Here is a 10,551-nt window from a genome sequence, read left to right as displayed (position 1 = left end):
ACGGGCAGCACCCCAGCAACTCCCGGGAGAGACACATCGGGAGAGGCTCCGCATCACCCCGTGTCTGCTCGGGCAGATCCCGAGGGCTGAGCCCCGCCGAGGGGACAACCTCGCCGTGCCCCCGGCTCTCCTTCAGCACCATGGCCAGAGCCCGCGGCTCCGGGGCGGGACGGGGCTCCGGAGCCGCTCCGCGCATCGCTCCGTGCTCCCACCGCACCCAGCGCTCCCCACGGCCCCGGGGCTGCCCCACTCCTGCCCGCCCCACGGCCCCGGGGCTGCCCCACTCCTGCCCGCCCCACGGCCCCGGGGCTGCCCCACTCCTGCCCGCCCCACGGCCCCGGGGAGCGGCGGCAGAGTGCAGGAAGGAGACGCGGGGGGAAGGAAGGGGCTCCCCTCGGCTGCCCCCCAGTCGGCGGGACGGGGGATGGCGAAGCTTCGAGACAAGGAGTCCGGGATGCCGTACCCGCTCAGGTTCCGCTCTCGCCTCTTTCGTTGCGGTGCGGGAAGGGGAGGTTGTTGAGGGTGGGTTGCGGGGGGAAGAGTTGTTTGTGCGTGCAGCTTTGTTTCCAGTAACCAAATTTCTTTTCTTCTACAAATTGCCTCAATAGCGTCTCTTTGCCGCGGGCAAACGGGCTCAGCTGAGAACAATTAGCATCACAATAGGCTTTTGGCCTCGCGGGCCGCTTTGTCTAGCGGCGGCCGCCCCGCCGGGGCAGCGCGGAGAGGGGAGGCGGCCTGGCCGTAAATCTACCAGCTACAAATTGAGTCCCGGCAGGAGAGGGCCGGAATTCACGCGGCTTCTCTTCTCACCGTGGCATGGGAGGTAGCGTCTTTCCCATCTCCTGCCCTTCTAGCTGGCCTGATGCTTCCCCCCGCCCGCCCCGCTCAGGGCTTCAGGGTCCCGGCTGCTGCCCCTGGTCCTGCCCCGGTTAAAGTCACCCCCGGGGGGGACGGGGTCGGCCTGAAGCGACGCTGCCCCGGGCAGCAGCGCCGCTCCGGGTGCCGGAGCGCTGTGCCTCAGGGAAGTCCTTAAAGCGGCCCCGCAGCCGGGCACACCTGGAGACGGTGGGACGGGACCCGCCGCAGCTCTGCGGGAAAAGGCACCTGCAGAGAGAGGCCGGATTTCAGCCCCAGCCTGGGCACAGGTGCGGGACCCCGCTGCGCCGCTCTCCATCGCCGCTCCTCCCCCGCGAGGGAGCGACCCCGCACCGGGCACCCGAGGAAGCCCCCGGGGGCCGGCGCTGCCCTCCCCTGGTCCGCGCGGTTTTGAAATTCCCGGAGAGCCCTCGGTGATAAAAACACGGCGTCGCACAGGTCTGGCCGCGACACGCTTTATTTTTCCTCTTCTTTTTTCTTCAGAAAACCCAAAATACAGCCGCGGGTACAGACAGCTGCATCACCGCTGCTAAAAATACTCTTATATACAAAATCCGTATACGGTACGAAATATAATCAATAAATACCGATAGCGACAAATTAATATAATTTACCGTTTAACGAGTACAAAACCGTGATTTGATTTTGTCCGCCCGCTCCCGCTGCGCTTTTCAGCCGAGCGGGACGGGGCGGGGAAGGGAGCGAGGCTCCGGCCGTCCCCCGGCGCCCAGCGCGGGGAGTCCCCGCTCCGCCCCGCCGGCTCCTTGGAGGCCACAAGCCGGGGGACATGGGCCGGCCGGAGGGCTCAGAGGAAGGCGGGGAAGGCGGCGGGGCCGCGGCGCAGGGCGGCGGGCGGCGGGGCCGCGGGGCAGGGCGAGTCCCAGGGCCCGGGGGAGGCGGCGGCGGGGGCTGGCGGTGGCGCGGGGGGCTCGGGCAGGTTCTGCTCGGCCAGGCGGAGGCTCTGCGTGAGCGCCCAAATGTAGTTGTGGGCGAAGCGGAGCGTCTCGATCTTGGTGAGCTTGGCGTCGTCGGGGAAGGTGGGCAGGACGCTGCGGAGCGCGTCCAGGGCGGAGTTGAGGTGGTGCATGCGGTTCCTCTCCCGGTCGTTCGCCTTCATGCGCCGGCTCCTCTTCTGCTTGCTGAGCAAGCCCTCGTTCCTCGCCTTGCCGCGGCCCCTCCGAGCCTTCCCCTTCCTGCGGGCGGCCGCGTCCCGCGGGGCCAGGGCGGTGCGGGCCGGGGAGGCTCCCCGGCTGCCCGTGGAGCCCCCGCCGGCCGCCGAGGAAGGGTCCTCGGCTCCACCGAAATACGGCTGTCCTTCGTCCGGCGAGCGGTCGCTCTGCGGGGCCATCCTGAGGAGCCAACCCCGCGTCGGCCGGCCCGGGAGAGCCCTGTCCCCCGCGGCTGTGTGCGCTGAGCCCGGCCGAGGCTGCGGGGCAGAAATGCGGCTCTGGCTGCGCTCTCTGCGCCGCTCCCCCGAGTGCGGGCAGGAGAGCTTGTACCGCCGGCACACGACTGCAGTTAAGCCCCTATATATAGGGCAGGCAGACAATGGGGATTTCCCGGCCGGGCGGCGTGTGCGCCCCCCCGCCCGCACCCACCCCTTGGCACGCTTTTATCTTATCAGCCCGACGGGAGCGTGCCGGCCCAGCACCGCCCGCTGCCCCGGCCCCGCTACGCCAGACCCCGCCGGCTTCCACGCCGCGTCCTGCCGCCCCGGGACCCCCGCCCCTGCCCGCCCGCCCTCCCCGGGACGGGACCCCCGGGCCGAGCCGCCGACCCCGCCCGGGGGGGGCTGCACCACGGCCGGGGTGGCCGCGCTCTCCGGGACCCCTCCGGGCTGCAGAGGGGGTCGGGGCGGGGGTAAAGGGGCCCCGCGGTGACAGAGGGCTCCCCAGCTCTCGGCTGCGGAACGCGGGGAAGCGCCGGGACCCCGGAGCGGCCGAGGAGGCACCGCCGGGCCAGGCGGTGTCTCCTCCGGTGCCAGACGTGAGGGTCCAGCTGGCACCATTCCGGCACGGCCACAGCCACTTCCCTCTGCTCCGGCACAGCTGGGCACTCCCGACACATCCCCTCCGATCCCGGACGGGAGCGAGGGGACCCCGCCGCCTCCCGTCACCCTCCTCCTCGCCCCTGCAGCGCCAGGAACATCCCCGGAGCTGTGAGCGCTGCGCTGCGCTGCGGGCTGCGAGCGCCAGCACGGGAGGGGACAGAACGCCGTTCTCCACCCCCAACACGCGCATTGGCTTTGCCCCCACAAGGGAAACGGAGGCTGGATCCCTCGGGGGAAGGGCCCTCCCGAGGCCCGAGGCCACCCCCGCCCCGTCGGCCCGGCGCCGGGCCCGGGGGCAGCCGCGCTCCCGCCGGAGCTCGGTGCGCAAAACGTGCGGGGGACTTTTGCGCCCCGGCTCGGGCGGGCGGCGGGGAGCGGCCCGGGTCCCGGGCATCTTTCCCCGGCGGAGGGCGAGGGACCGGGAGTACCGGGGCCGGGCTCCCCCTGCACGGCACGACGCCCCCGGGGGTGCTGGCAGGGCCGCCGGGAGGGCGCAGCCCCGGCGGGGCGAGAGTCCCCCCTCTCCTTCACCAAAGCGGCGCGGCGGATCCCGGTCGGGGATCCCTGTGCCGGCAGCGGCCGGAGCGGCCCCGTTGGGCCGCGGCGGGGCGGGGGGCAGCTCCCCATGGCCGGCCTGGCCCCCGGCCCCACGGGCTGGCCCCGGGAGGCGCGATGCGCGGCGGTGTGGGGCTGTGCGCGCTGCCCGTCCAGGAGCGCGGTGCGGCGGGCGGACAGCCCCGCTGCGAGGGCGGGGGAGCCTGCCGAGGGGGGCCGGCCACCGCCGCGGCTCGGGCGCCCCTTCTCGAGGGGCGGCTCGGAGGACAGCGGAGGATGAATAGGAAGGGCCCGGCGGGGTTGGGGTTTTTTTTTTTGTGCCTGTGCAATTGGATGACAAAAAAATCTGGCGAGCGTGTTTCCAAGCCTCAGACTGCCCACTTCAAACGTCCTTCAAACAAAAGCTGAAGAGGAAAAGAAAGCCCCACCTGGTACCGCTGTTTGCTAAAATAATAATAAATAGATTTCGTTTAATAAATAATTACAAGAGATTGTAAAGTGGAGTACTTTGGGAAGCATTAATCATGGGGCTGGGGGCAGACATCACCTGCTGGCAAACAAGACAACTTTATTGTTAAATCACCTTCCCACTGCCACTTTCCGATAACTCCCTCCCGTCGCCACAAAGCCCGGCCGGGGATGTTTACTCATAGTTAGCATAACAAGCACCATATTACCACGAACGTGATAAAAACCTGCGGGGGCACCGCTGCGGGCTCCTGCTCACACCTGGCCGGGCCGCCCGGTGCGGAGCTGGCACCCAACGGCCCTTCCAGGAGGGGCCCTGCTGCCGTTTACATTGGCCTGGTTTATGCTGCTTTATAACAGCTTTACTGCAATCCCTATCTCCCGGCCCTATTTGTCTTATTTTATTGAAAACATATGGTAACCAGAGCGGCCCCGGCGCATCCCTCGCCTGCCAGGCGTCGGGAACGTTTGGCGAGCCGGAGCTCGGCCGCAGCCCGTCCGCCCGCCCGCCGGGGGCTGTTTGCTCGGGAGAGGGGAGGACAGATAAGGCTGGGCCCGCTCTCCATCCTGGGGGTGACCACAGGCTCCGGGGGCCGCCGGCCGCTCCGCGCCCTCCGCCCGCCCCGGGGCCACCGGTGCGCTCCGGCGGGGCCGGCGATGCGGCGGCGGCAGCGGCGGGCGCACGGCGGAGACACCTGCCCCGGGGGCCGCCCCGTGCCTCCCCCGCTCCCTCCGGCCGGGCTGCTCAGGAGGTACCGTGATTTGCGCTGCCATATGTCGGGCGGGTCGGCGGAGCAGCTGCTGCCCCGGCCCTACCTTCCCGGCTCATAATACCTGGGAGCCTCAGCCCCGCGTCCCCCTTTGAGAGGGCAGCGCGGCGGGGCCGGGCCCGCGCCGCTGTTTTGTGACTTTATTGTGGCAGACAGATGCACGCCGGCCCCTCCTGCCCCTCGCCCCGGTGCGAGCGCGCTGCTCGGGACACAAGGAGCACAGATGCCAGGCGCAAGGTGCACCAGATGCCCCCCTTTGTGAATCCAAACAATATTTCTCCCTTCCTTCCCCCCCCCCCCCTCCTCCTTTTCCTACCAGAGTGGGAGAAGAAGAGGCGCAAAAAGAAATTTATATGTATGTATTTTTAAAAAAAACATAGAGAGGAAAGGCGAGCCCCGGCGAGCGGCGGCTGGAGCGCGTTCCCCGGAGCCGCCCGACGGAGCGCACGGGCGGGCGCAGCGGGGAGGGAATCGGCCACGGGCAGGGGCCAGGAATGCCCGCCGGGACAGAAGGAGCCGCCTCGGGAAGTCCTTCAGTACCTTCTGAGCGCTGACCTGGACACGACAGAGCACGGTCTGTCCCTTCAATGGGCAGCTGAGGGGTGGGAGCTCCAGGGCGAGCCGATGTGAGCAGTACTCAGCACCTGCTATCAGCACCCAAATGTCGCTTGGGGCCACGAAAATGCTCCAAGGGCTGGGAGAACCTCTGCTACGAGACAACCTGAGAGAGCTGGGGGTGTCCAGCCTGGAGAAGGGAAGGCTTCAGGGAGACCTTAGAGATTCTTCCAGTGCCTAAAGGAGCTCAGAGAGAACCGGAGAGGGGGCTTGGGACAAGGGCATGGAGTGCCAGGACAAGGGGGAATGGCTTCACACTGACAAAGGGCAGAGTTAAACGGGATATTGGGAGGGAATTCTTCACCGTGAGGGTAGTGAGGACCTGGCACAGGTTGCCCAGAGAAGCTGGGGCTGCCCCATCCCTGGAAGTGTCCAAGGCCAAGTTGGACAGGGCCTGGAGCAGCCTGGTCTAGTGGATGCCATCCTTGCCCATGGCAGCAGGGAGTGGAGAAGGATGATCTTTAATATTCCTTCAATCCAAATCATTCTATAATTCTATGATTCTGTGCAAGGAGAAATAAGCCCAGGGATAAGGGATGCTGTCACTTCACCAGAAGAGGAGAAGCCCTGATAGAAAGCCCGAGGGTTTTCAGTGTGCAATCCCACTCTACAACAAACCTCTCTCCGTGCTTAGGTGCCCTCAAAACAGCCAGACAGGAGATGGCTTCATGAGGCTGCAAGAGCAGACAGCTGTTCTGGAGACATTCTGGATCAGAAGGCAACAGTCTTCAGCGTAGAAAAAACCTGGATTATCTCTGGATAGAAAAGAGGAAAGGAAAAGAAATACCATGGAGAGGGAAGGCAGGGAACAAATGCCAAGTACTAAAGGATCAGTTGTGTACTGGTCTGTGATGCCTACAGGTGGCTCCTGTGAAACTTGTGACCTTTGTTCAGCCATCCAAGCATCTCCCCAGCCAGAGAAGGATGGTTCTCACTTCTCTGGGAGCCAGTCTCCTCCTGTCATTCCCAGCTCTTCCAGGCTTGCTCCCCTCCCCGTTCGTGGCGAGTGGCTCCTTGCCCCAGCCCATCTCACCTGCCAGAAACAAAGGGTTTCTCCTCCACCCTGGGCAGACAGGGCAGTTACACATCTCCTTCACTTAGGTTTTCCAAGTTCCTTAAATTTTACACCAGTTTTCTGGTGAGCTGTGGCAGAATCCAGCAGCAACAGCAGCACTCAGACCAGTGGTCAATTTACCAGCCACCATTTGGGCAACACAAACTTGAGGCTTCAATATTCGTTTGCATCAACTCTCCTTTGGCCACCAGTGAATAATGACAGCCCATGGACATGCTGAGCTCAGACTGCACCTTCCTGACCAGCCCTTCATTCCTATAAGGATAAAAATACAACTTCTGGCATTTAATGCATGATGGGGTTAGAAGCACAGCAAACTGGTCATATGGGCTCTCTCTGAAACTCCTCACTCACAACTGCCCATCAAACAGATGGCCCTTAATGGCCCCCCCAAAATAATTAAAGATGTTTTCCTCTCTTGATTAAGAGGCTCCACCGGTCAGACTTTGAACACACCAGAATCCACCAGAGCTGCCTTTTGAGAAGCAAAAAGAAAAAACTTGCCAAAAACCAGGAGTTTTGAAGGAAATACCCTGCCCAATCTGGAAAAAAAGGTCAGAGATGCCCCGATGGACTCACACACCACCCACCCCTCTACAGATCTTCGGCAAAGCCCTCAAAGCGAGACAGAACGAGATGGGGGGATTTTAACCCTTTCTTTGCCGACTGAATTTGGTGCCAGGTCGCTGCCACCACCGAGAGAAGTGCTCAGTGTGGTGCAGGACTCACTGCTCCAGCCAAACCCCCGCTGCCAGCAGGGATGTGACTCAAACGTGTGGCGTGGATGTTTTCCCACTGGCCATGCCACCCACAGCTGGCACCCTGCAGCGCTGTGATGACTGACCCACAGGGTTTAATGCACTTGTAGTCCCCACACTCCTGGGGCATGACCCTGGTGCAGCCCTGTGCCAGCACGGGCTCTTCTCGCAGCCTTGGGAAGCATCACCCCTTCCTCTGCTCTGGTTTTGCCATTCCCTTGCTCCCTTCCCCACATCTTTACATCCTTCTTCTGCTACATCCTGCACTGGTGTCCCACCACAGCTTTCCCCAGCCTTTCCTGCCCATCTGCACCCACCCCTTGCTGGTACCCCTCTCCCAACCCTTCATCCAGCACTGGGCTCCATCTGCCAAACTCCTTTGAATTGGAGCCTTCTCCTGTCCTGCACTGCTGCAGGGCTGGGTAGGAGAAGGTTTTGTATCCAGATGGGACCATCTGCTCCCCCAAGTCCAGGTGAATAACAAACCTGGGGAGCCCACGAGCAGCACAGCCCCTCCTGCTAGCCCACGGCAGGACCTCTGTGAAGCTGAGCCTGACTCCTGGATCTCGATAAAAAAATCATGTATTTGCAACAAATTTTAAAAAAATTAAAAATTAAAAATATAATTATTATTAAAAATTAAAAATATAATAATTATTAAATAGATAATATTTATTATTAATAATAATATAATATATAATATACAATAATGATAATGATAATAAAAATTAAAAATTAATAATGTTGATAATAAGTATAATAATGATAATAATAATTATAATAAAGTAAAATTTAATTTTATTTTATAAATATGATATAAAATATATTTATAAATATTTATAAATATGATTCTAATAATGGTAATTATTATAATGGTAAAATAATAATAATAATAATAATAATAATAATAGTAATAATAATAGTAATAATAATAATAATAATAATAATAATAATAATAATAGTAATAATAATTTCACACAAACTGCAGTGTGCAATGCAGCAGTTTAGCTGCAGCCCAGCTCTGCAAGGCAGGTTACCGCTGGTCTGTGGGTGTGATTTTTTGGTGAGCCACAATTTAAGCTGGTGCCAACAGGTTGCAGTGGGAGGGAGTGAGGATCTCAAGGATCTGCCCTGCCCGCAGCCTGGGGGGAACGCTCCAGCTCATGTCCTAAAGGGTCCCGGCATCTTCCTGGCTTTTATCGGCACCCTCATCCTTCTCCTTCGCTGTCAGACATCCAGCCCCAGTTCCCCGCAGCGTTTTTTGGGGTCTCGGACTCCAGCAAAGCCCCGCTGCTCAGGGATCCATTATCTGCCATCCTCTCATCATCTGACATCCCTCAGTCCGGGGGGCTTGGCCTCCCTCCCCCAGCTCTTCACAGCAATCCCCACCATTTTCCACCATCATTTAAGTTTCTGAAGTAATTTCTTTTTTCTTTTTTTGTCCTTTTTTTTTTTTTTTTTTATTTTAAAAGCAAACCATCTACCATATGTTCTCCCCTGAAAGGGGCAATTGTTAACAGATCATTAAAACACCGTGGCGAGCGCTCTGAGATTCCTTCCCTCGGTCTTACGCATTATCCCGTCTCTGTCACCCTTTCAATGCGGCTTTGAGGGCTCTGCTTTTCTAACTTCCTTCTCGGGGGGGTGGAAAAATAAAAAAAGAAGAGAGAAAGAGCCACTAAAATGACCCTCTTCACAGCTCTCCTCCTTGCTTTTCAATGTCAGCAATAATTGGGGTGGGGGGCTGGCGTGCCGCTGCTGCTGTCACCGGGCTGGGGGTGGCAGGGCCACATCCTGCCCCTCTCAGAAGGTTCCAGGCTTGGGATGGAAGGATCGGGGGTGACAGGGGTGCTGCTGACAACCTCTCCTCCCACTGCTGGCCTCACGGGAGGCTCAAGCATCCCCCCCGTTCCTGGGATGGGGCTGTGGGATGACCCCACACGTGTGCTGGGCCGGGACAGTTCCTCAGAGGCCTCAGCATTCCCTCGGGTGCATCAGGTGCTTTCTGCGGCACAAATGCATTTTTTTGTGGAAATAAGCTAACAGCTGAGCCCCGAGATGGAGCTCGGATATTTCTCCTCCCTTTCCTAGAGAACTGAAACTATTTTAGGAAATATCAAGTGATGGAAAGCTGGAGACCAGCAGGGGATGGACCTGCCTTGGGTTGAGGGACACTTCCTGCAGGCTCTGCACTCTTGCGATCAGGAGGGACAAGGCTTTTGGAACTCACACTGAAGTTCCCTACCTGCATCTCCTCCCCTTCTGCCATGGATTTGGCCATTTCTCCAGGGGGCTGGACTCATCCAGCCAAGCTCCAGCCCGAGGGATCTGCCCTGAGCGGGTCCCACCGCAGAGCCCCTGAGTGTACTGGGAACACTGGGAACACTGGGAGCACTGGTGCCAGGAGCTCCTTCTGCTTGCCCAGGCAAAACCTCCCATCCCAGAAGCCCTGGTGCTGACCCCCAAGGAATGTCCAAGCACTGAGATGGGGCTGGGATCAGAAAGCCAGCACCCAAATGCCCAGAAGGATTCGGCTTTGTCCTGGTGTGCACATCCCAGGCAAGTCGGGCTCCTCTCTTCTCTTTCAGCGCTTCATCAAGGACAAAACTTCCCACAGGAAAAAAGGAAAAGGTCCTCCTTCAAAGGAGCAGGCTGGAAACACACGGGATTCCCACTTTCCTCAGGGCATTTAACAGCTGCCTTTGCCCAGGGCTCTGAACGCTGCTGCGGGGCAAAATCTTATCCCTTCGAGCTGCAGAGACAGACTTCAGGCCAGGAGCTGAATCCAAAGCCAAGCAGGATTTCCATCCCGAGTGCACAGGCAGATGGAGCCGTGCCAGTTTTGGGCAGCCCGATGCAGTGAATGTGATTTTGACGAGACAGCAGCGCTGCTCTCCCACCGCAGATGAAGATGCTGCCCTCTCCCCCAGAGGCACAGACATTGAGTGAGGATGCAAAGCCAAAGCAGCTCCCTGGTGTTCCTGTGCTCGAGGTGATGTCCCTGGCTCGGCACAGCCCACAGGATCCCGGTGAGCACCTGCCCTCTGCAGTCCAACACCCAGCACATCATTTCTTCCCAAAAACCAATTCCTGAACCCGCACGGGAACCTTGGAATAACCAGAAAAGTCGTGAACGCTGGGAAGCCCTAGCGAAGGAAAAGAGAAAAAATCTACAACTTTTAGCTAAATAGTTTTCACACTGATTATTTTTCCCTGTCAGGGGGAAATTAGCTGATTCCACCTCCGAGGAATGAAGGTGAAGCTGTAACCAGCAGCTGCCTCACGAACAGATGACAATCCCTGTGGAGCTATGCAGGGCTTTCCTTGGAAGCTGTGCCTGCAAAAAGAAGCTTCTGGAAGCAGAGCAGGGGAAAGGGCCACTGA

General features: G+C 59.7%; 1 protein-coding gene across 1 annotated transcript; it reads right to left on the bottom strand.

Moving 5' to 3' along the window:
- Positions 1-1,681: 1,681 nt before the first annotated feature.
- Positions 1,682-2,369, bottom strand: NEUROG3 (neurogenin 3). Its single transcript, XM_005530532.2, has one exon. The coding sequence runs from the start codon at positions 2,222-2,224 to the stop codon at positions 1,682-1,684; it is 543 nt and encodes a 180-aa protein (XP_005530589.1). The 5' UTR covers positions 2,225-2,369.
- Positions 2,370-10,551: the final 8,182 nt, after the last annotated feature.

The sequence above is a fragment of the Pseudopodoces humilis genome, chromosome 9 (genome assembly GCF_049639895.1).
Source record: "Pseudopodoces humilis isolate 2021_Gansu_Grassland_sample_001 chromosome 9, ASM4963989v1, whole genome shotgun sequence".
Taxonomy (NCBI): Eukaryota; Metazoa; Chordata; class Aves; order Passeriformes; family Paridae; genus Pseudopodoces; species Pseudopodoces humilis.
Note: the sequence above shows the minus strand (reverse complement) of the source record. Positions and strands in the feature narration are given on the sequence as shown.

Coding starts and splice junctions, on each gene's coding strand:
- NEUROG3 (XM_005530532.2), bottom strand. CDS start 2,224: ATGGCCCCGCAGAGCGACCGCTCGCCGGACGAAGGACAGCCGTATTTC.